The sequence below is a fragment of the Bradysia coprophila genome, chromosome IV (genome assembly GCF_014529535.1).
Source record: "Bradysia coprophila strain Holo2 chromosome IV, BU_Bcop_v1, whole genome shotgun sequence".
Taxonomy (NCBI): domain Eukaryota; kingdom Metazoa; phylum Arthropoda; class Insecta; order Diptera; family Sciaridae; genus Bradysia; species Bradysia coprophila.
The window spans coordinates 9,429,890-9,455,998 of record NC_050738.1 but is presented as its reverse complement, the minus strand read 5'-3'; the positions used below and the strand labels follow the sequence as shown (position 1 = coordinate 9,455,998).

Below are 26,109 nucleotides of genomic sequence, written 5' to 3'. Positions count from 1 at the left end.
GTAATAAATTGGAATATGTCATCTCGGCTGTTGATTTTTTCGACTGTGAACCCCTAAAAAATATCGACCGATCTATCCTCAATCTTTTTTAGAACAAGGGACGTTGGGTACGTTGTCAACTATAAACTTCAGGTGCGAATAGTAACAGTAGATCTTTTCCATCTTTATACATGAAAAGATTTTTTCTTTCGTTTGATTCCTTTATTTACAATCCAATACAAAAACTACAGCTAAACTATTAAACAAACACACCATCCATCCAAATTATTTATATGATGCAAAGTTTAAGTGAGTCTTGACAAATCGTCCAATGTACTGTACCGCTACAAAATTCGACGCAGAAATCGACAATCTCATTTTGATCATATAATAGGCAGCTATTGTGAACAATAAATAATACAACCACAGCGCAACAATTGACACCAAATAACTGGAGTGATGAAATCCAAGCAGACTTTTCAAATAGCTTGCCTTCGCAAACATGCAAAACATTTCAGTGTCCGGACAAAGGGTGTCGGCTCTGTCATAACCGTACATCGCATCCAACAGACCTTCTAGACCATATCGAAGATAGCTGAAGGACATCAATATCTTCACGTATGATGGTATTTCAATGTCATTCCCAATGCCATATACTGCTAAGAGCATCAACGGCACAGTCATCACAGGTCCCACGAACATTCCATTCTAAAAGTTAAAATTGGAATCAGGGCTGGTCTCTCTGCCATACAATGGAAAATTAAGCGAAGCTTACTATAAGACTCAATCGGCTAGCTAGTAGTAATCCCAGACTCTCAGATATCAAAGCAATCATTATTGTAATAGAGAAGAACATACAAATTCGTTTCCATTCGAGTGGTTGATCGGACCTGTAAAGAAACATTCGTTTTCATAAAAAAAACTTCTAAACTGACGCCGCTGACTCACATTGGATATGTTATCCCTAAATAGATCAAGCACAATCCAATTTGTATAGGAAGTCTTGTCAAAAGTAACGCCCAGTAATATGGAGCTAATTTGAACCATCTATTAAAATGTTCCCTCTTGATCAGAGCTATTTCGCTGGGGACTAAAAATAGAATCAAATTGTTGAATTGTTCGTAAAACGTAGATGGATGTTCGTGAACTTACACTGCAACAAAACTGGCATAAGTGGATTGTACATAAACGCTATGGTAACGGTGAAACAAAATCCAAAGTTAAATAATGCTTTCGTCGCGTCATTTCCACATCCTTGATACAAACAGCCGACCAGGATAGCCAGGCAGAGTGTCATGTAAATTTTAAGCTTCATATAGCACTGAAAATTTGACCGTTAGTTTACCGAACCAGGCACGCAAGTTGTTATTTCCTATACCGAATCTCTCCACATTTGTTTCCATCGTCGGTTGAATAGCACTTTAAATTGATCCCAACTGGTTGACCGACATTTCAGTTGTTTTGGATCGATATCTTCCTCAAATTCGTGAATCGTTTCATCTTTACCACCTTCAATTTCATCCAGCACATTTTGTACAGCTAGAAATGGTGTCCACTTGTAGCACTTCCCATTCTCTACCGCTTTGACCATTCGATCAATGTACTCCATTCCATATTCGCCACAAGATACATCGACAACTGGAAATAATCGAAATCGTTCGGACAATTTGGGTTAAGTTTCAGATTTTTTTTTTTTTGTAAACTCTCACTGAAATCGGCAGGATTATGAGTTACGGGGACACTTAAACCGATGGTTTGCATATAAGGAACTATATGTGATCCATTGCCTTGGTACGCGCATTGTCCGTCTAATGGGATGTAAGGTTTCAGTGGAATTGTCGGTATAGTAAGTATACGTACTTACCAGCCATTGCATATACAAGATCGAACATTTCAAATATTTTTGCGGATGGTGTATGTATTGAGCACACGACCGTACGTCCTCCGAGCGCTATTCGTCGAAGAAGCGAGATACATTGGGAACACGATAAGTCGTCTAATCCACTGAAAATATTCAATTGTAATACTTATTTACTGCGTTACATTTACAATCCTCGTTTCTATTTGCATGTCAACATTTTGCAGGCGACGGCGACGTATGTATCACCATCACCATTATCGAATCTATTATTTCTTACTGATCTCATCTCAGTACTTATTTTAAACCGATTCTTCTTCATTAGAACATACGATTTGCTTTATAAGATCGAATTATAATATGTGAGTTCATCGCCTGCAAAAGGTTCAAGAGAGGCGCCGGCGCAGGCGGTGTTGTTTCTGCATTTCTCGCATTTCTTTTTTAATTAAAATTTATAAACTTTGTTAGCTGAAAGGTCGCTAAAGGAGAACCAGCACCTAAAACCATGGAAAGTGGCCTTCGCCTGTATGTAAAGAAGTCTACTTACGTCGTCGGCTCATCTAGAAATATGACTGGAGGATTGTTGACCAATTCTAGGGCAATAGATAATCTCTTCATTTCACCTCCAGACAGTTGGTGACACATTGTTTGGCTTGTTTTAGTTAATCGTAACAGATCTAAAATCTCTTCTATCTAAATATCATCTTAATGAAAACGACAATTTAAAAAAAATCCTAGCGCAATCACCACATACCACTTCATTCTTTTGTAATTTCGTTAAATCGTTTCCTAATTTTAAGTCGGCAGACACCATCATAGCTTCGTGGACAGTTAGGTGGGGCTGATGCAAATCCATTTGCATTATATATCGTGACATTTTACGGAACGTTTTCATATTTCGCGGTCTTCCATTAATTAGAACATTACCAGATGCCTCGCTTGTCCTTATCGATGACATGGTAAATTGTACATGTTAAATCAAACAAAATTTACCAATTATTATTAGTAAAACTTACTTGAAACCGGCTAAGACGTTCAGTAAAGTACTTTTGCCAGCTCCAGATGCGCCGATGATAGCTGTTACTTGACTTGATTGAAATTTTCCACTTATTCCCCTCAAGATAACTTTGTTACCTGTAAAAAAATTTGTTTAGGTTCACATAAATACATCTTGTACTGGCGCGAAGAAAGAGAGGAGAAAATATAAACCTCGTCGTATGCTAGGTTTAGTTAGCTTTGGTTTCTATGCTTTTATCAGAGAGTTCGACCATTAAAATGTTGTTGTAAACTTTGAGGACGTCACGCAGATCGCCAATTTATTAGATGCGCTGGAACACACCTTTTCCATACAAACAAATTCACCAAAATTATGTATTGTATGGCGTGGTGATTTTTTGTAATAAACGTCGTGTCACCGGCGTATCTGTATCTGCGTGACCTTTACAAAGTTTACAGCCTTGAAGAAAATCAACCACTAGCAGTAGTCAACAATAATACTTGTCATATGCTTGCCGTCTGTATCAAGTTAAAAACAGTTTAAAAATGCTTCAAAATCCTTTGAAATTAATACAAAAAAAGTCCTTTCGAATCTTCGAAAATCCTATTTCACTCAAGATACACGCCACTCGACTAGCGAGCGTGACAAACGGAGAGCTAGGCTCAAATTCGGTATTTAAAATTCGCAGGCTGATTTCTTATTTCCGTCATATAACATTTTGAAGTAGTGACGAATTGTTTTGTTGGTTCAGGAAGGATGTACAATATGTGGGTATGTCTATTCTCAGTTTGTCATTTGTTATCGACATCACGATGAAAATAAAGGGACTAGCTTTAGCAAGCATTATTTTATATATAGCAAAATGCATAGAAAATCTAATGAAGTAAAAGATTGCGTATCGAAATCTATGTGATACTTTGAATAACTAACAGAATTAACAGTACTTCTAGCGATACGCGATCTGTTTGCCATTTGTGAAAGATTAATTGGAAAAACCCTCCGTTTCTGGTATTGTAAAGACCATTAATTTCGTCTTTCGTACCATATAAAGTACACAAAGCATGAAAAATTAATTACAATTTTATTTAGTTAAAAATTTCAATCATTTTTTTTAAACAGATTAAAAACTTAAACGCAAACGAGGTGTGAAGGTTTTTCTGTTTCTTAAAATCGAACTATGATATCACAATCGGATATTTAGATTTTACATTATAGAATTTTCCTTGAATATATGGAGTGAATTCAATGAACTTATGTCATGCTCAATTGGTATCACTAAACGTAAACAGCGGACTTACAAAATGATTGGCACAACGAAACAACAAAATTTCTATTTTCATTATTAAAAAAATAGAAATAACTTAATTGCATCGAGCCGTTTGAAAATGTTGATGGGATAATTTTCACTGTCAGTAACTATAGGATGGAGTGAATTCAAAAATATTTTTTTTTTTTAAAGTAATTTCTGTGTCCGAAAAATTTTGCTAGACTAATCAACAGTTTGGTTAACGAAATCAACAATATCAAAACATTTTGATGAAGAAAACACCTCACCAGGTATACTTATAATGTTCTTGTACAATGAAGCACTTCTATTTTCTTTGGGTTTATCCTTAGTGTTTGATGCAAAATCTTCAACTTATTAGGCAAGGGGAAACAACAACTAAAAATCATCCTGTATCACCTGTTCGAATTCACTCATATTTTCCCATCATTCAACCATATTTTCCCTTCATAATTTGCCTGCATTGAAAGATTTCGTTCAGTTTCTTTAAGTTCGTACGAATACTATCTGTTGGTAAACCTATACTTTCCTTCGTCTCACCCTACAATTTGATTGACGAGCTTGTGCTTAGAAGGTACATAGAGCAGCTTGTCAATAGTAACTTACACACTTCGTGAAATACTATCAACAATCCAAACAGCTTTTATGTATACTCAACTCATACACCCATCGCGTGCAATTTGTTATTGTAATAATTGTCATGAAGAGTTCATTGCACCAAAGTAAACATAACGAAGGAAATTGTTGGAAAAAATAAAAAAAATGAATTGTGCAATACGTTGAAAAACTGTAAAAATATAATTGTTTCAGTTCAGATAATAATCTTCGACACAACAACGATGAATAGGTGAATATGATAAATACACTAAGCTTAAATTATGCGAGTCTCGTTTCAAACCTCTATTATAGTAAATTAAAAATAAAAAGCCATAATGACGCTGAATTACAGATTTTTGTCCTAGAGATTAGACCAAATTTAGATGAAAATGGGGTTTCATTCAATGAAATCAAAATGCATGAAATAGGCTGATGGCAACGCAGGACCCGAGCACCTACATCTTACTTGTCACTAGTTCTGGATCTTCTGTTTTTTTTTAAATAGTAAAATACATGTTGAAACTAATCAGGTCCGAACTGGCAATATATGGCAATATGTAATAATCTTACATGCGCGTTTTTTTCTTTAATTTTGTTTTATTAACGCCTTTTAATCATGCTCTTCATCTCTTCAAGCGTCTTTACCCCACTTAAATACGCTTTTCATCCCTTTCCTACACACATGAGCTCGTTTTAGTAACCAGTTCGGCCCTGAAACTAATGAAAATGAAGTAATAGATTTTGATCGACCCGTTTAAGAGATTTTGTTGAAAATACTTTGATCAACAGACGTTTTAATGTTCAAAAATAACTCAATTATATTATAGATATGTCAGTTTAAGTCGTCTGTAGCCCAGTAATAATAGAGTCGGAGAATTCACTAAGTTTGGTATTAGAAAACGGAAAGTATGTTTTAATAAACTTCGTTTTTCCTGAATAATTCGTCGATGAAATTTTTGTTTCAACATTGTTTAAAAAAATCAAAACAGATAAATATTGACTTACCACTTAAATCCGGAACCGAATATAACAGATCCTGAAACTCTATGTTTACTGGTGGCCATCGTGGTAGATACTTTAGGCTATTATTTTTGGTCAATTCCGTGGTATTTGATACGTCCAACTCCTCTACACTAATTTCGTCCGATGATGATTGCATTTTTATCACTTTTGTTTCTAATTTATCTTCGGCATTATTTTGAACAGATCTTAAATTTACTATTTTTTCTTATATATCACTCTCGATTATGTCCAACATTTGTCTATTTATGACTAATGACTGGCGAATAAAATATTTTTTTCTTTTCGAAAAAAAGGCAAATATAAAAACAAAATGTTTCTAGCTATGTAAACAGAAATTGTTATTCGGTGAAGTGCAATGTCACGACTCAATTAAAAATTCTTGATTTCTGCGGCTTTTTACACAAAAAAAAACTTTGTTAATGGACATAATATACTAATACATTTAATTTAATGGAATAAATCGCGTTAACTAAACCATTTTATTTAACTGCTTTGTCACCTTTCGTCGATATGGCCTTTATAGAAAAAAAAAAACTTTATTTTGGTAAATAGAATCCGAATCAAAGTACTGTGTGATGATCCGGTTGATGTATAGGTTTACGGCAATATTTACACATTTGATTTCAAATCAATTCAAGTGAATGAGACAAGAATTTTTTGTTTTGTTTAAGTTGTGGAACCTTTTCGATTTCGTTGAGAATCGAAATTTAGCGTCTTCATTGGTTCAATACGAAAATACGAAAATAAACAACCTAACGCTTAAATTATCAATAAATTGAGTTAATTTATTTTTTCTTTGAAGTTATTTATAAACGAAAAAAAAATTGTGAAGCTTTTCTATACGTCGTATTTTCTATATAATTCAATGGTCCTCTAAGAATTCGAAATAATCAAATTAACATAGAGAAGTAATTTAAAAATAAAAATTTATAATAATTTGGCTAAATTGATTTTTGCAGTTATAACTGACTGGACGTGTCCAATAACATAAAATTCAGATAATTGCTAATTTTGTCACTTTAAAATCGACTTTTAAACACATTCGGCGAAGGACGTTTAACCGTAGATTCTTATTGTACGAGTAAATCATTCTAAATGACTATTTCTTGGATAAAGCTTTCATTCTCTATTGGTGCTTCGTTGTGTATTTGATAACAAGTTTTTTTTTTTGTAAAGAACAACAATTGGGATAAGACAGAGTATAGACACAGACATCAGGAATTCGCCACTATGTTTTGATATAGAACAGACCACCTTTGCCAGAACTACTTACTTTTGTCGCAATAGACAACAGATGACCCAATCATTTTTCACTACCAGCTTTTCCAGACATTTTATAGCTTCTCATAAAGCTCATTAACACGTTTTGTTGACTAGGAGATCATAAGCTTTTTCATGTGTCAGGGACGAAAACGGGGAAAACGGAGAGTTGGGAATAAGAGTGAAACTTGCTTTTAGGTGAAATTTAGGCAAATCTTTGGGTATTTAAATATTGAAACCTGTCTAAATAAGCGTTGTAAGTAATTCTCTATCAAAATATTTGAGTCAAACCTAAAACATTTATCATTCCAAATTATTGGGCGTTAGACGTTTCGTGAAACATAAAATTAGCATTTAAGCATTTCATTCATAATTTACACGGTAAAATGAGAAAGAGCATATTCAAAAAACATTTTACTTTGAATAATTTGTTGGTCCGGTGATCACTTAAACGAATAGTGTATTTCAAAAGTTCTGATAGTTTCGAGTATTCTTGTTTAAATCAAAATTTACGATTTGTTTACATTATATTCGGAGTCATTGAGCTTGTTATAATGGCATGTACTGCGCTATAATAATCCTGTTTCTGAAGAGTCTTCATAGATTGACATTTTTTTATGTATTTTGATTTTGATCACTACGATGTCTCATGGGGGCTTTTTTTTGAACGAAGTGGTTCGACGACGTTGCAGTTATTCTGTTTTTGAAAATGAAGTCATTTTTGTGTTGGCGGTTCATTTAGTGGTTGACCTTAAACGGGACATGTTAATTAAGCATATCATCTCCCTCTTATTCAGCCGGCTCCTATATCTAAGATATTTTTGGATTTTAACGATTTAAAACTTTACGCAGTTCATAAATGTTCCGCAAGAAAAACAAATTTTTTCTGCCCTATTGAAGCGAACCCATCACGAGACCGCTAGCTGACAAAAGGTGAAAGCTCTTGTGAAAGCTTCATTCATATATCAAATCAGAACAAAAACATTTAAATGCAATTCTTGGTTGTTTTGTTTCTTATGCACAATTTTTTACCAATAAGCCGGTGTGTTTGATCCAAATTCCATTATGTTTGCATATAGTTTATAATCCTGAGTTCAACCTCAATTCCATACACCGTGTAGGTTTGTGGAAATATACTACGTTCTGTATATGGCGTCATAATATTATGTGACTGTAATCTGTCTTCAGAGGAACTTGTTTTTATACTGATACTCGAAAAACGGTTGCACTCTGTAATTTGTTGTGTTCTATCCGTTCCTCTCGGATTAGATACATGTGAGTGATTTGCATTGTAAATTTTATGTTGAAAAAATCTGCTGTTTTTATTCATCTACAAAACAAAGATTATTGTTTACCGATGTTGAGCGGTCCAATTTCAAACCTGATAATTTACCTTTAAATCAGTGGAAAAAAAATTACGATTTTGTTTTTGTGTTTTTTTTTGTTGTTGTTATACGAGGATACGTAATTCCGAAAATATGACGACAGAGATAAAACTATTTTTACAGCTTGTCTAAAAAACCAAAAATTTTGGTATGCTTTTCGAAAAAAGCAACATGAGGATTTAAGAGTTATGGTTATCTCGTTGGTATGGAGCAGTTAATGCAGTTCTTCCATATTTTGAACATAAAATTTTAATTACGCTCAGAAAGAAGTTAAATTTATTGCCATTATTGAATTTCGTTCTTTATATCTTCACAAAAAAAACTTTTATTTTCGTTAATATTCTTTCTTAAAGAAAATATTACTTTCAGTTCTCATTTCAGCAGTTTTTTTTTGAATTGTCGACAATCCGTTTGTTTAAAAAAAATCAGAAAAAAAATATTTAATAAAATTTACAACCATTCGTAACGATATGCTTAATTTGTACGTAAAATTTTACGATTTTTTTAGCAGTCTCAGACTGAGACTGTACCATGTTAAATTTTACTCTATTTTAAACTAAAAAAAAAAAACAAAATTTCGAAGTGATTATTTGCACCCGGGTGCAAATTGTGGTAATAGTCGAGGGCTAACTAACTCGTAAAAAGTCGTGTGGTGACATCTCCTCATTTATTTTGTATTTACTGTGAACATGTACTAGACCTGGAGCCCACAACACTTTGAGTCCCTCATAAGGCCACGGCTTGAAATCTATGCCATTTTGCTACATTAAACAATACGAAAAACATTTGTTCTACGACTTTTATATTTGGGCCCAAATCTAAAAGTCGTACAACAAATGTTTTTCGTATTGTGTAATGTAGCAAAATGACATAGGTTTCAAGCAGTGGCCTTTATGAGGGACTCAACATTCACATACCTCATAAATTTTCTTAGATAATATTCGCAACCAAAACAGGCGGAGAAAAATCGAGAAAAATAAGAAATCACAATGGGTCGTGATTTTCGCCATCTTTTTTTTGATAAAAATTGCATGTACGTAGAAAGACTAACAGATGACGCTAGGAGTAACTCTATGATAAATTCGAATATTCGTATGGAGGATGTGAAATTTTCTTGAATTTAAAAATTTTGAAGTGCGGAAATCAAAAATTTTGATTTTTCTTGTTCAAAATAAAATGTTTCCTGTCATATAAAAATAGTTCCGCATGAAATTTCAAGAAAAAATAATTTTTCACTGAAACTATTTTTTAACGATGGAAAACATTTTAATTATAACGAGAAAAATCAAAAACCTCGATTTCTGTACTCCAAAATTTTTAAATTTAGCAAAATCTCACATCCTCCATACGATTATTCAAATTTATCATAGAGTTACTCTCAACGCCATCTAAATTCCCCTGATTTCCCCTCTCGTTGAACGAAACTATATCACAACCCATTGAAAATTCGGTTCTCTTTACGTATGGTATATTAAATACTAACATCACTATTCGCCTAGTCGATTGGCCTGTAGAGGCGCCACATTTTTTTATAGTACTTCAGTCTCACTGGACTATTTTTTTGTGTAACAACTTCACATTGATTCATTCCCATGAAATGTCACAGGAGTGAAGTTTGTTCATGAAAAAATAATTCAGTGACAGCAGTACTTTTACGAAGAAAAGTACTAAATTGTAATAGATTTTACCCTTAGTTTCTAAACTCTATTCTCCTATTGAATGACTTACATCATTTTGAATAATCGTTGAAAATGTAACTACTTTATTTTCAACAACTGTAATTTTCTTAATTTTCTTTGAGCGAAAAAATTAACATGCATGGAGACTGGCCGAGATTGCAGCTGACCGAAAAAATCACTACAACGCACTGGTCCAAAAGAATGTGTGAAAAGAGAAAGATCTTTACTAGTAAAAGCGGACAAAGTGTGATGCCTTATTATAAAAGGTTGTCCGGCCACAGCACATCCATCAATAAGAAATTAAACTATAGTATGGAGAAGACACCCATTTCGACATTGAATAATAATAAAAATAATTAACACGTAATTCCGAGCTCGGTGTAAAACTGTTCATGCCATTGAAGGTGTAGAAAATATATACATCTATACCACTCAGCATCATAATATGCAAAATTTGCAAACTTTAAATGTCCCTGTGGCATAAAACGTTGTATGCAACTCGATGCAAAGTATACTTGATTAGGATCTAGATGTGTATAATGACACATGGTCTGCGGCCTCGTCTCATAATTACACATCTAGAGCCAAATAAACTAATTTGCACCTCGGTTGCATAAATTACTCAACTCAACTCAGTAACGAAATGAAAAACTTTCGTTTTCTAGTGACTAAAACAGCATTTATCACTCAGTTGACAATAGTTATTATTTACATCGAGTGTAAAGTACTTCATTAGGCTCTAGACCGGCCTGTCATAATACACATAGTGAATTCTGATGCTGAATTGCATAAATAACTATTTCACAACTTAGTGTCAAAAAGTATAATTTTCTTTCCCTTTATTGAGAAAAGCATCGTATACAACTCTGTGTTAAATGATTTTTTGAGCACACTCTCATGTCTGAAAACAGATTTATCACTCGGTTGCGTAAATAGCTATTCTCGCTATATTCGCATCTGATGTATGAAATGAAAATTGTGCGTAGGAAAATTAGAGAAAACTCATTTTAGTTTGTCAGGATTTTATGGATGAGTTCATAGTTCATTTCTTTAGTGACATCCATTCCACAAAAAGCCAGCACCCTGCAGTACCTAAGAATTTAACAGTATCTTGTGTGTTAACAAAGCGACATTTCGTTGCCAAAATTCATGTCACAATTTGTCGTATTGCGTCAATTTTGTTGTTGTTATTGACAAAGCTGCAAACCGTCTCATTTTAATTTCAGATTTTCGATTACAAACAAAGTATACATCCAATATCATGATTCACATACTGATACTTTGTATGAATCGAATCTTAGGCCGAGAATAATACATTCACATTTCGATCTCTATAATGCATGTAGCAGGTAGCAGTAGCACACATTTAATAGTAAGGGCTGCTCTAACAATCGGATTGTCCCGATGCATCTGCGTATTTTAGTTAATTTTCTCTCATTGCTAGTGCTGATTTAAATGGTTTTAACAGCAAATTATATTGATAAAATAAACTGAAATCAAATTTGGCTAGGTGCACATTAAGAAGAGGTCCCAAAACACTGGATCCCTATACGTTCCACTCGACCAGCAGATAATTAAATATCACAAAGCACTTCGTTTCGTTTACCAAGTGCATGTAGCATTAAATGCAATCATATTCAGTTGAATAAAATAATTAACTTTACTCTAATGCCATTCAATCGAAACGATTTTGATAATCTGAGTCTAATTTTGTTGAAACAATAACTGAGCACATCGCTGTTGCGCAAGTCGAAAAACCGTTTTCATATTTAAACTAAATGTATAAATACAAAAGTTATGCACTACTTTACATATACGCTAAGTGTAGTGTACATTTGATCTCAATTTTATGATATCACGGAATTAGATACGTAATATATGTGTGTGACTCAATTAAATTTTGTCGTTTCATTTTATTGTTTAAAATAAAAGAAATTATGAAGATCACTTTTGTGTGATAGAAAGAACCACCGAAGACTATTTCCAAATGGATCAAATCATTCGTTACACTTCACCGATATCAACAATTTTGTTTTCTACATACACAGCACCGAATTAAAGTAAAAAAAGAATACGTCGAATATTTCCACTTGATTTGTTTATGATAACTAAGAACAACTTTGCTTCTAACTAAACTTTACTCGACCAAACGCAAAATTCTACTGAGCTCATAAAAATTTTCCGAGTAACTGAAACAGTCCAAATATACCGATAAACTACCACAAACTGCTCATTTTATCCATTTATCACTCGGTTCTTTCTTCTTCGAACATGGTATAAAATATACGACTACGTTATACTATACGTATAGACGTCATGGCTTGAAAAAGCATAAATAAATGTATAAAGAAAAATACATCCATTTCTGCTGAACGAGTCGTCAATTTAAGTCTCGTATCGTACTCGTTTATCAATTTGATTTAAAAACAAAAAGTGCTTCACACGAAGATATATTTAAACACAAAAACGAAAGAAAGATTTGTTTAATATGTGTTCTACCTCATCACTTCTCAGCGTCAGTATACTCTTGCGCACAAAAGAAATACTTTAAATTGAGGTCCTTTACATTGGGTTCTAAATTCTATTACGTTCGATTTAAGTTTCAAATGGCAAGCGAGTCGAGATATCATCATTAAATCTATTACTTCGTTTGCTTCACCACAGATAAACAGTTTGATTAAATGAAAAGGAAACTCACACAACAATTACAAACAACGATTGAATTGTGACTATAAGGAATGTCGAAACAATGGAAAATTTTCCTGTTCGAATAAGGATACAAACAAATTTCAATCTGTGTGACGACGTCTAGAGAACACAATTAGAAATTTCTTTTGCGCAATATCGATCAATTAAACTCATTGATATGTAGTTAGTCAGTCATTTGTTTTTCTTTTATTTCTTTTATTTGCAATGCAGTTTGCAAATATGCGACAAATTAGCGCAAATTAGCTTATTGTGTTAGAGGGGTCATTAATATTAACATTCATGGTCATGTTTTCACCTATTTCACGACCTTTTACGATAATCGAACATTAACAAAAATGCTTGAAATTCTTATACTTCAGCTCTTTACATCAAAACAGAAACCATATGAGACTTTAACGAGTCGAAAATAAAAAAAAAACATTTTTTTTATTAAATTGCGACCAAAAAATTGTTATTTGCCGAATATGCTTTAGTACACTTAGTCTACATTATCAAAGCTACTTTCTCTCGACTAAACTTACTTACATTGACAGGAAATCAATTAACAAAAATCAGATTATACAAAGAGTTGAAATGATGAATGCAACCTACATACGTCATACATAAAATGTTGCAACGAAATCTTTATACAAGACAAATCACATGGCAATTCTTCATGCTTCCTCTCATCCCTCATTCACAATCATAAAAAACTTCGCTCGAGCTCGGATGAGGCGTTTTCTGTTATTTGATGTTAATCAATTGTACCGTATTCTGCGAAAAACCCAGACGTGCAATTTTCGGATTTTTTAAAAATGAAAATGAAACACAAATCCGCGAAAACTCACACGATCTGTACAGCGAAGCGACATGTTCTCTTCGCTACTATTTCAATTAGATTTCTTTAGGGTTCTAACATTCGAGCTGTCATATTCACGACATTCCATCAACTTTATTCGTAGGATTCGTAGGAATTCGTAGGAGCTACACTATAAAGAAAGTATGACGCTGCCCTCGGATAATTTTCGGATGAATGCAACTGTCTGATGAATCTTATTTGTAGACAAAGCTTTTATTAAAAGGTAAACCGTACCCGACAACTTTAAAAATTGATTTGAAACAGATCTTTCAATAATAATTTTATTTTAAGAACATTATCGTTCTAAAACATCTGTACAAACAAATGAATAATAGTGAACAGCAGGCATTCGAAAAATGTCGATAACAAACAATCGAATGAAAACGTGTATCAATAATTGACTGTGATACATAATTTTTGACATCGGCCATTCGTATTGAAGAGGAAAAGTCTCCGTTTGCACAAGTTTTGTTCTAAGATATTTCACATCACGTTTCAAAAAAAAAAATTATGTTGTATAATCCACCACCTGGAACTAGCGTCAACTTCGTCGTCAACCAACATCCAGCTGGAAGAGGTGCCAGCGATGTGTACCTCATTTATATCAATATTTTATTATTTTTTATCGGTAGTATTGGATTTTTCTATCGATCGAATATAATATCCCTAAAACAACTAACCAGTCCAATGACTTATTTATGTAAATTATGTCGAAATTTGCAAGATATAATTGTCAGATTTAAATTGCTTTTCAGGAAACCAGCCAGTCTAGGCCTGGCCCTACGGGCGTTCGGGCGATGCCCGATAGGCCTTTGGATTTTGTATTGCTGAACCTTTCACAAAATTTCTTCATACAATGCCCGAAGGGCTCTTTCGATCCAGTTCGGCCCTGAAACCAGCCTTAAAAACATAGCTAACGCCGACCCGTACGAAACACCTATTCGTATCAAAAGCCTTTAATGTGAAACTCTTCATTTCTCTTACTTCATTTTCTTCTCTGCTGAAAAACTATTCTCCCTTTAAAATCACTTACATTATCCACTCTTTGCCTTGTTATCATATACAACTAAATTGCCAGAGGCAATATAGACAGCTCCGTACGAAGACAAATTTCATAAATTCCTATTTAAACAGCTATATACCGCTATATTTGACTATATTTCACTATAAATAAACATTTCACAGATAAATATATATGCCTGTATATAGCTCAATATAGCTGTATATAGGTATATATAGATGTCCGTATATGGAATCCCTGAAACCCCACACACATAACAAATTATTTCCATGTTAACAGAAACTCTCTAAGTATCATTTTTCCCAAGATATTTCTATTTTACTAAAATCCAATATGGCCGCCGGCAGCCATTTTGTTAGGAGACCGGAAATAGTACCGACGCTTTACATTCGTTAATACCTTTCAAACAAAAAAAAAATCATGAAATTCGGTCAAAATTTACTCGAGATATTGTCAAAATACACCACGTTCACTGTACTTCCGAGTAGCCAGATAAGAGCTCACTCCAAGAGACCTAGCTCACGCTCCGGAGAACATAATTTCATTAAAAAAAAATTCCCTGATTGGTACGGTCAATACCTATCTAATAAAGCTAAAACAGACGAAATATGTTCAAATGTGGCCGACCTACAAGCAAAAACTGCTTGCCGCCCTGTGCCTGTTCCACACCAAGGGGTCTAACTCACGAGTCGGTCATCCGATTTCCATAAACTTTTTTTTTGTCGATCGGTATTGTAAATACCTTTTATTTGACGTATCACTTACAAGTTTAACGTTTAAATGTCCGGAGATATCTTCGAAAAACCGTAAAGCACTTATTGGGCCACAGCTCGGGAGGGGTCGATCCAAAATCACTCATCTTCGAACTTAGCCTGTCTTTTGACATTACCAAACGGGAAAAAAAAAGAATTTTCAAAATCGGATGCGTTTTACTCAAGTTATCGTGCAGACAGACGGACAGACGGACAGACGGACAGACGGACATTTTTTTTTTCGCGGATTTGGCATCTCTAGACAACCACAATAGGTTTCCCCTTAATCAGGGAGTCCAATTCGACGTGTTACAAACGTATGCGTAAACCCATAAGACCCCAGTACTTCGTACGGGTCTAAAAACGGTAAATGTGTCATCGTATGTTTCATTTTATTATTAGCTAGGTCCCATCCGTTACCGAAAGGCTAGTCATTTGATATCGACAGCTTTGATACAAATATTCGTTTCGGGTCCAATTTTTGGTAATAATATATTACGTCCGAGGCTCCAAGTTGTGTATTTGATAAGTGGGATGTTACAGCCCGACCCGAAGGGGCCACTTGTCAAATACACAACTTGGAACCTCGTAAGTACAATGCTTTACGTGATTAGGCAATGTTAATGAAAATGAAACATGCCGTAACACGTAAATTTATTTGGAAAAATTTACCAAAAATAAATTTCGGTAAAGTTTGGCGAATTTCGGTAAATTTTGGGCAAATTTGGTAAATTTTGGCATATTTCGGTATATGTGGGAACGTTTTTCCAAATAACTGTTACAAAAAAAGGTTTATTAAAATTAATGAAGTACAAGATTTGATATCAAACACTAAGCGATACTTAAACATAACATGTAAACAGATTTATTCCTAATAATGTGGACACTTGCCGTTGATAAAAGGTGACAGATATAGAAATTCTGTCCACTCTTACTATCGATATAAACAAACAGTTGATCGGTTAACTTAAAAGTTTTTATTGAAAACTTTAGGTAACATTGCAGAAACTAAATATGCACATACGGTAAGTGAAATTGCATATCAATACGTTTCCAGAGTATTTTTATGGCTTCATTTTCCGATAGTGACGGCTTATCATTTTAGAATTTTAAATTAGTCACAAATATGGAGTTAAACGGGACGGACGGTGTCAATAATGATAGCTTAAAAACATTAGAAAACAAAGATGCTGAAAATGATGTAAGTCAAACATTCAATCAATAAACCAGGTAGGAGCGGTTCATTTTTGAAAAGTCAAAGAAGGAACACAGACATAAATTGAATTAATTTTATTCGCAAAATACTTCAAGTCTCTAGTCAAATCAAGCGCTCCTACCTGGTTTATTTTACTCTGCCGAGAATCAATCAATCAATCAAAACTATGACCTCGATGAAAATGTGAATGATTTTGTGCTTTAAATATGAACGGCAAGTGTACCGCGAGTAATGAGTAAATCTGTTACTTCTCTTGTTTAAAATGTTGTCTAGCGACTGCTGAAGAAAAGAGGAATCTGGATAGAGTACGTTTATTATGTCGTTCTTGAAAGAAACTATGCTAATATAACAGTAAATGATGTCAAATAGAGTATACTGTGAGTGCAAGTGCGACAACAACTTCTGACCAGAACTCATTTGTGATTACAGAAACGTTTGACCTATTACTTTTCTACGGTATCATTCCAAGAGAAGCTTTTAAGCGTGTGAATTATTTATACACTGACACTGGCGTCGATAATTGCATATCAAAATATCCTAGTGAATGGAATTAATGGATTACTTTCGAGTTAAAAAAAGTTGATTGAATAAGCTTCAATCAACCCAACAACGTAAGGCTTTAAATTGCAAGTCAAAACTATTATATAATTTGTGACTGAAACAGGGAGATTAAGAAAGGTCTCTTCGGCGTGTTTATTGAACGTGTGGGATGGAGGCATTAGTGGGAATTATCAATTTGAAATTTGAGGAAACCATACGTGTATGGGAGGTAGTGAATGATTTGATTTAAATAATAATTTAAATAAGATTTATACCTTTGGAAACGGTAGGTGCATTTTGGTGTTAAGATTAAATCTGTGTCCTTTTGCGCAAATCGATGATGTTTTTTCTTCTTCAAAATCTCACAAAAACGTTTCTCTTCGTTTGTTCAAACATGCATCTTACTAACTGCCCACACAATGGGCCCAACAAGGTCGACCTGAGTGTTTTCGGCTGGATCGCTTGACAAATTGAATTGCATTTGATTTGTAATTATTCTTTTGTATTCTATGTGACCACGAACTCCAAAAATAAACCAAACCAAACAAATAATAAGGAGATACCAGCCAAAGCTCGTCGTTTATTTTAGTCGTCCACGCCCACAACATATGACTAAACGTTTCTGAATTGTTTAATTTTTCGGTTACAGTTATCAATCCTCGATTCTCGGAGGTTCCTGAAAAAATGAATTTATTGTGGGAGGAAGTGACTCATTTCCCTGGTCTTCACAAGTTGGGAATGTTTTGTCCATAAGCGTCCCAGAAAGCATAAAGACAACATTCCATTTCTAACTAAATTTGGAATTTTTTTTAAGGAACCATTTGACCTAGATGACCTACTTCCGGCAATCGGCGAGTTCGGCCGTTACCAAAAACTACTGTTGTGGTTCATTTGTCTTCCAGCGTGTATACCCTGCGGATTTTGTGCGTTCAATCAGTTATTTATGTCGGATGAACCATACGATTACTGGTGTAACGTACCGGAGCTACACAATTTTTCGACGGAAACTAGACGATTTCTGTCGATTCCATCAAAAGTGAACTATTTGCTCCTAATACTATTAAACAGAAGATTTGAGCTTGATTTTCTTGCAGTCAGATGGTTCATACAACCGATGCAAAAGATATGCTGTCGACTGGCAAGAAATTCTCAGTTATAATGAATCGATTACAGCTCCGAATACATCGTGGCCGGTTGAAGTGTGTAAAGAAGGATGGGAGTATAATACATCGGAGGTGTTCTCATCAATTGTTAAGGATGTGAGTAGCACAGAATTTAAACTAAAAAAGATCATCTCCTAGGTCAAAATTAAATACTTTTTCAGTTTGATCTGGTGTGTGATAGAGATATTTATCCAACGGTTGGATTAGCTGCATTAAATGTTGGTATGTGATAGTATCGCAGTAATCAATTTGAATCGCTTTAAAGTACAGTAATTTGCTTATCGTGGACATTAAAGCCTAATTCTGTCGATACTTTTAAATCAACATTCCGATTCTATTTTAGGCGGTCCGGTCGGCGTTTACTTTTTCGGAATGTTGAATGATCGGGCAGGTCGTAGAACGTCCTACTTCTCCTGTTTAGCTACACTTTTATTGGGAAGTTTTCTAACAGCGATGAGCTACAATTTCTGGATGTGGATGGTAAGCCGTATCATTGTCGGAATGGTATGTACTTACAACTGGTTGTACTATTTATAGTCAATTTTAACTTTTGAAACGTGTTCAGACCATACCTGCTGTATATCAAATACCTTTCATTATCGGTAAACCTGAATGTGTGATTGTTCTACAATAAAACCTTAAATTGAATCTATCTAACAATAGCTCTTGAACTGGTTGGACCGAATTACAGATCATTTGTTACCGTAATGACGTGCACCTTTTACACATTCGGAATTATGATGTTGGCTGGTGTAACTTACTTGGTTCGGGATTGGGTCCGAATGTGTCTCTACACTTCGGTTCCATTCCTGCTTTATTTCTTCTACATATTCATAATGCCCGAGTCGCCACGATGGTTGTTAGCTAAGGGACGACTCGAAGAAGCGTTGAAAATTCTGGAAGTGATGGCCAGAGTGAATGATAGAGAATTGCCGCAAAGTTTCCGAAACAAATTGGAGGAACGTGTCCGATTGAATAAATCCAAAGTGAAGAAAAAGGAAAAGTCAATCGGTGCTTTCGATTTATGCAAGTATATGAACATCACATTTCTGATAAATGATTCTCGGTTAATCTATTTAAACAATTTTCAATTTTGGTATACAGAACGCCAAATATGCGATTGAAAACAATGCTTATAACTCTGAACTGGTTCGCAAATGAGACTGTGTACCTAGGATTGGTAAGCTGGTGAATATTTCTGAGCCAGGGCTTGTGTTTCAAAGAAAACGTTTCTCAAAACAGAGCTATTACGGCCCGTCATTGGGCAACAGTCAGTATCTAAGTTTCTTTCTATCATCACTGGTAGAGATACCGAGCTATTTGTGCTGTTGGATTCTGATGGACCGATGGGGACGTCGGTGGCCATTATGTTTGCTAATGATTCTAAGGTAAAGGCAAATCTAAATGTAATTAGTATAATGCCGAGCTTTCTCTCTGCAGTGGCATAACCTGCATTTGTACAGTATTAATTCCCGAAGAGGCAGTCGTTGAAACGTTAGTACTGTTTCTGATTTCAAAATCCATGATTTCGGCATCGTTTCTTATCATCTATCCATTTGCTGGAGAATTGTATCCCACACAAGTGCGCGGAGTTGGAATAGGTACATCTAGTTATATAGGCGGAATGGGACTGATTGTCATACCGTTCATAACATATTTGGTAGATGGGTGCATTTGGTTCAGAGGTTCATTTCTCATTGTTGCCTTTGCAGGGAAAAGAAAATCTTCGTTTGCCTTTAGTGGTGATGGGATTCCTTTCCGTAATTGGAGGATTTACCGGTCTACGGCTACCTGAAACACTACATCATAGATTGCCACAAACATTAGAAGAAGGTGAAGAGTTCGGTAAGAATTGGAACATGGAGGAATGTCTTCGGTGTATTCCTTTGAGGTATTACAAGAAATATTGTACATGTCAATTGCACTGAACTAAAGGCCCCTATTTATTTATCAGACCGCCTTCGCACAGTGGATCTTACGAAAATATTGACGATATTGCAAGAAATTCTTCGGATGCCGTATTGGAACTGTCGGGAGTAAATTCAAACGACACAGAAAAAACTCCGTTAGAAATAGCACGGCTAAGGAGACAGTCAATGAGACGATTAGTGAGACAGACTAGCACCGTGGATACGCAAAAGACAAAGGACGGAAACATACAGCTGACGTATTGGTTTTAGAAAAAGAATCAGCCGTGATATTTAGCGTGCAGTAGAAATAGAATTGTAAAGTGTACAGCCTACAAACACAATTCTTTAGGGAAGCCATCCTTATAGTTAACTATAGTCAATCTTTTAGTGATGTAAAAAGTTTGTTTGTAGATTATACACCGCGCACTCATATCATTTAATTGTTTCGTATATTTTGTGTTAGTTATAGTTAATGATGAGTACAAAGTTTCGACAAAGTTAGGCGATGCGATGTAATTTAATTATCGAAATAAAGACATTTGTTTGGTGTCTGCATGTTGTTATAACTCAATATTTAAAATTAAAAAAAAATAAGAGAAAACAATGGAGAATGGAGATATTAGCGAGTTGTTGCGGCCGATGACTACCTTACGCTTACCTTATTTTGAATAACTTTTTGGTGAATCGCTGTTATCTTTACAATTTAGAGTTTATTCGTCTATCAACCATATCAGGTTGAAAGGGAATTACAAACTTTCAAGAAAAATGCAACAGTTTATTGTATTGTGTATGTCTCACTTAAACAACATTCAACGTTTCGAAGATCAAACTAAGGTAAGAATGTGCTCCAGATGATTATCTGCTGGTCCATTCGTGTGCATGTAACTATTTCACCCATACAAACAAGTATATAAGCAGATTTGAGGTAAGGTTAAAGGACGTCTACTGTAAAAATAAATTCAACTCGGAAAGAAGACTCTGTTTCAAATGACACATTGGGATGAATTGTAAAAAGAGAATAAAATATTGAATACTAGAGGTTTTTAACAATCTGGTGTCAGCAGAGGGGGTAGGGTAAATTGGCACCATACAAGTTTGATGCGTGCCAGTTTCCACTGTAATGTGAATTTAGCACAATGCCAGATTCACCATCTGAAGAGTAATTTGGCACCATGCAACTTTGGAAATTGGCACACGGTAGCCATGATAGAAAAATAAATAAAAGTGAATGGTGTGCTAATCATAGTTAGCCGTCTGTCACTATTAGTCAACATTATTTACCTATAAAGGGAAGGCTTGGCAAAAATTAGGGAATTGTGATGTTTCGATTCGAGGAACAACGTTTAGCTGCTCGACGAAGATTGCTCAATAGGGTCGGAAAACGACAATTCCTCCAATACATCGCAACTTTTATGCAAGATTTCGTAAAAGGACGAATTTTCTAGTTTGGAGACAAATTATTGAATTTATCTCGATGCCTTCAAAGCCATAGCTTTTTTGCGTCATTTTGTAAAAAGACAAATTTCTTAGTTTTGACTGCGAAAACTCGTAAAATGACAAATTTATTGACTCACAGACTCAATCATAACTTCCAGATTAAAATGAGTTAGCACAAAACTGGCACACAAGCTTCGTTGCGTGTGCCAAATTCTCAAAAACCTAGGAAAAAAGGTAATCTGGCACAAGTGCTAGATTCCACTTCATGTACGGAATTTGGCACCCCCTTCCCGTGTGCCAAATTCTCGGATCCCCAGCAGAGTTTTGAAGTGTGGGTTTATCCCTTAATTCAATATTTGAATACGAAAACTTTCATTCAAAAGATACAAATTCGCTCCATGACGACGTATCTGAAAATTATTCTTCGCTCCACTTCAAATTAGGTAGGTGGTTGGAAATTGTTGTTGTAACTATATGCTCTCGACTTGCCATCGACTCGGGCTAAAACCTTCCACTAGCCAAAATAACAAAGTATACAACGCACTCCAATAATAGGCCTTCTTGGAGTGCGTTGGTGTATGTAATCTAATATTGGACGTTGTAAGCTTTGCTAAACATGGTAGTGATAACGTCATGGCTTCGGTGGTTGTGTGTTAGGGATAATAGTATTCAAATTGAAACGCACATTTTTCAGTTCATTTTAAGACGCTAAGAAGATCTTTTCCTAATTTCTATTCAAGTTCTCGTCTTTCTCAAATAAAGTCGACAATCACCGAAGACATTAAATTTCTCCAGTTCGAATATACGTTTTCTTACACTTTCTTAGACTTACGTTCCACATGCGCCTGCACAATTCAGATCAAATTTGCAATCGGAAAATTTTGCGCATTGAATGTATTGACGACTTCCCGATGCACCTCGTGTCGTATAGCACCACTTGTCATCTGGCGACGAAATTTTGCACCCCGCCCAACAGAAGCCTTCATAGCAGCCCCACTGATTCCAGTACTTATTACCTTCAGCCATCGCCATCAGCATGGAAATCAGCAGCATAACGCACATGGCTTTAGAACAACTGATGGACATTCTCGTACTGGGGTAGACAGATCTGATTTCAAATAGATTCTTTATTAAACGAAACGAGCGGTATCTTTGTCCTTATTATTTGAAATATGGAGTAAATCGATTGCTGTAATACGAATGAGTTCGCCTCTGAACTTGTCTTTGCGAGTTTTTTTGACGCTCTGATAAGATTTAACTGATGACTATCAGCTTTTAAATGCATATAGATCACGGTGAGCTTGAAAATGTCCATACCCAAAATGTCGTGCACATGATTTTTTTATTGGTATTAGTAGTCGGCAGCCCTGTGATTAAGAATCACATAATATCAAAATCGAGTGTACGGCAATTTTTGTTTTGTTTTAAATTTGTAGCCTAGAGTCTCACCAAGAGAAAGTTACTTGGCTATGTTGAAATAATAATGTTCTAATATCAATAAAAAACAAATTCATGTGCACGACATATCAGGTATGGACATTTTCAAGCTCACCGTGAGATACGAACAATTTGAAATTAATGTACGTATAATGCATATTCCACTAAATCCTACACAAATAAACAAAATTCCGTTCGTTCTACATGTAAACGAGTTCAAGGTATTCCCATGTTTATTTACTTCGCTATCAGACATCTGTTTTCTCCAATCCGATAAAAATAATAGTCACATTTCCAGGCAAAACTCTGCCTACGCTCCAAACGTTTTTTTTTAAATTGTTTTTCGATTCAACAATTTTATGAGTAGCATCTTTTACGGATCAAGCAATGACAATTATTAAACGGTCCAAATTACGCTATCCGCAGCATCCGGTATAAAAAAAAACAAAACATAGGGTGGAGGCGACAAGAATCCGTGTATTCACTTCAGAAATACCTTCTTTACTAATATTACCGAATTCTGCGTCCAAACGTAAAATTTTATAACAAAAAAATTTGCATCACACACGGCTGCTACCCTCTCGAAAATTTTCTTGAAAGTGGTGCAGTTTCCTCAATAAGACGTTACTCCATTGGAGGAATGAACTTTGAACTTACGTCACATTTTACAGTGTTGTTTTATGGAATGTTTAAAAATCTTAAGTGCAACCACTCGAAGTTTATCGGAGCAGAGCAGAGCAATGCATTTATAAAGACTGTAGAAGCTGCTAATCACGATAAACAAAAACAAAAATAGTTTCTTGGAATGTGAGTACGCATGTTTTGGTATGACGTACACACGTTTGGCTGTAGGTGAGTAGCAGATTCATTCACATACAATGATACTGAAGTCAGATCTTCAACATCCTTCGTCGCGCAATTAACTGTTCATAAATCGTACGTCAAAAACAAAGTCTGTTAACATACAGGGGATGTCAGTGAAATTTAGGTGTGAATTTGCTGCAGCACTGTTTTCGGCTAGTACACTCATACAAACAAAAGTGATTGTTTTCATGGCTGAAAAAGATGTATGAACACTAGGGTAGCCAGAAAAAAAATCAAAATCAATGCCGTTTCCCCACACAACATATTGTTCTGACTCTTACTGGCCGAGCAGAAATTTGAGAAATTCATGTTACCTTCATTTTAAAGCCTTTACCTCCTATGTGTTGCGAAAATTCATTTTTCGCAGGGGGCCGCAAAAAGAAAAATTCACTTTAGCCACACTTAAGAGGTAAAATGAACTAGATAATTGTCGGAAAAAGGTGACGGGTATTATCGCCCAGGGAATTATCGCCCATACAGATTTTTTCAAAAATTAATTGGTATTATCACCCGGGGAATTATCGCCCAGGAACTATCACCCAGCTCGATGGGAATTATCACCCGGGGAATTTTCGCCCAGGAATTATCGCCCAGCTCGATAGGAATTATCACCCAGGGAACTATCACCCAGGAATTATCACCCAGACTAACTGGGAACTTTCACCCGGGGAATTATCGCCCAGGAATTATCACCCAGCTATCTGGTAATTATTCCCCAGCTAGTTAAAGCTGAGGAATTACGGCCCAGTAAATTTAGAATTATCACCCAGCTATTTGAAATTGAGGAATTATTGCCCAGTGAATTTGGAATTATCACCCAGCTATCTGAAATTGAGGAATTATCGCCCAGAAATTTGTGTTCAAAGTATTACCAAGTCAGCAGTAACTTTTCAACTATGTTAAAAGATTTATCACATTTTCGATATACACATCTTTTACTCCTATTAATTTGGTAAAACATTATCTATAGTAGAGAAAGATAACTTCCTCAGTGTGTAAACTTTAATGCGAATTTACGTCTGATCTAATCAATTGTGCACCGTCTTGTGTTAATCTCATTCGACCTAATCGATTGTGCATCGTCTTAGGGGAATGCACATTTGATTCAATCGATTCACCTAAGACAATGCACAATCGATTGAATGAAACATTTAGGTTAACTAATTGTGCATCAGCTTAGAAGCACCTACAAAAGCTACAAAAGCAGCAAAACGCTGCTGAATTAGTCTAGCAAATTGTGCATCAACTTAGAGGCATCTACAATTAGTCTAGCAAATTGTGCATCATCTTAAATGGATGCACATTTAGTCTAACTAATTGTGCATCAACTTAGAGGCATCTACAATTAGTCTAGCAAATTGTGCATCATCTTTAATGGATGCACATTCAGTCTAACTAATTGTGCATCAACTTAGAAGCACCTACAATTAGTCCAGCAAATTGTGCATCATCTTAAATGGATGCACATTTAGGTTAACTAATTGTGCATCAACTTAGAGGCATCTACAATTAGTCTAACTAATTGTCCATCAACTTAGAGGCATCTACAATTAGTCTAATTAATTGTGCATCAGATTAGATTAGATTAGATTAGATGGGAGGGTGTAAGCCCAGCACCTAAGCCTCAGATGGGCCTGTTGTGCTATTGTACAAGTCTCTTGATCATATGGACTGTGATTTTACATCATATCTCTCCCGACTTAGATTGTTCACAAATCGACCGTGTGTTAACGTCCCATACGTTGTGAATTCTCCAAGCCGTGGGTGGTATGCGAATACCACAACCATCACTAATTGACCTGTACATTTTCCCAAAGATGGCGCTATCAACATTGTCATGTTGTAGCTCTTTCTACTATTGACATTATGTCGATATGGTTTCTTTTATGGAGAAAGCGAATGTTGGGTTTTTTGATATTTCCGACTTTGTTACGGTTACGGCTATTAGTTTTAGGTAATAGCAAGTGTCTAATCACCATAGGCCATGAGTTGCCTCTTCGTATAAATCGCCATGCCACCATGTGACTGAACTCGTTCTGGCGTTGCAGGTTGTAGCGTTTGAATGATTCGTATTTCGTCATATCCCTTGACATCCATACAACGTATCAATCAATAGATCTGTTAAACCTCGCGATGCCTCTAAGTTGATGCACAATTAA

At 35.2% G+C, this 26,109-nt stretch overlaps 2 protein-coding genes across 3 annotated transcripts; one reads left to right on the top strand and one right to left on the bottom strand.

Annotated features, from left to right (window-relative positions):
* Positions 1–179: 179 nt before the first annotated feature.
* Positions 180–12,283, bottom strand: LOC119066671 (ATP-binding cassette sub-family G member 1). Of its 2 annotated transcripts, XM_037169258.1 has the most exons (12): positions 12,108–12,283; positions 5,722–6,017; positions 2,854–2,971; positions 2,592–2,781; positions 2,385–2,530; positions 1,844–1,983; positions 1,689–1,787; positions 1,358–1,617; positions 1,132–1,300; positions 928–1,069; positions 755–869; positions 180–687 (listed from the first exon to the last, which is right to left on the bottom strand). In XM_037169258.1, exons 2-12 carry the CDS (start codon positions 5,873–5,875, stop codon positions 265–267), a joined length of 1,956 nt encoding a protein of 651 aa, XP_037025153.1. In that variant the 5' UTR covers positions 5,876–6,017; positions 12,108–12,283; the 3' UTR covers positions 180–264. The 2 variants fall into 2 exon arrangements, with proteins under 2 accessions (XP_037025153.1, XP_037025152.1); XM_037169257.1 differs by lacking the exon at positions 12,108–12,283 and having other exon boundaries at positions 5,722–6,363.
* A 4,222-nt stretch (positions 12,284–16,505) lies between these two features.
* Positions 16,506–20,764, top strand: LOC119086071 (carcinine transporter). The gene is made up of 12 exons (XM_037196646.1): positions 16,506–16,584; positions 17,954–18,175; positions 18,234–18,398; positions 18,464–18,524; positions 18,646–18,806; positions 18,868–18,904; positions 18,966–19,332; positions 19,407–19,482; positions 19,545–19,690; positions 19,743–19,962; positions 20,015–20,193; positions 20,257–20,764. Exons 1-12 carry the CDS (start codon positions 16,510–16,512, stop codon positions 20,480–20,482), a joined length of 1,935 nt encoding a protein of 644 aa, XP_037052541.1. The 5' UTR covers positions 16,506–16,509; the 3' UTR covers positions 20,483–20,764.
* Positions 20,765–26,109: the final 5,345 nt, after the last annotated feature.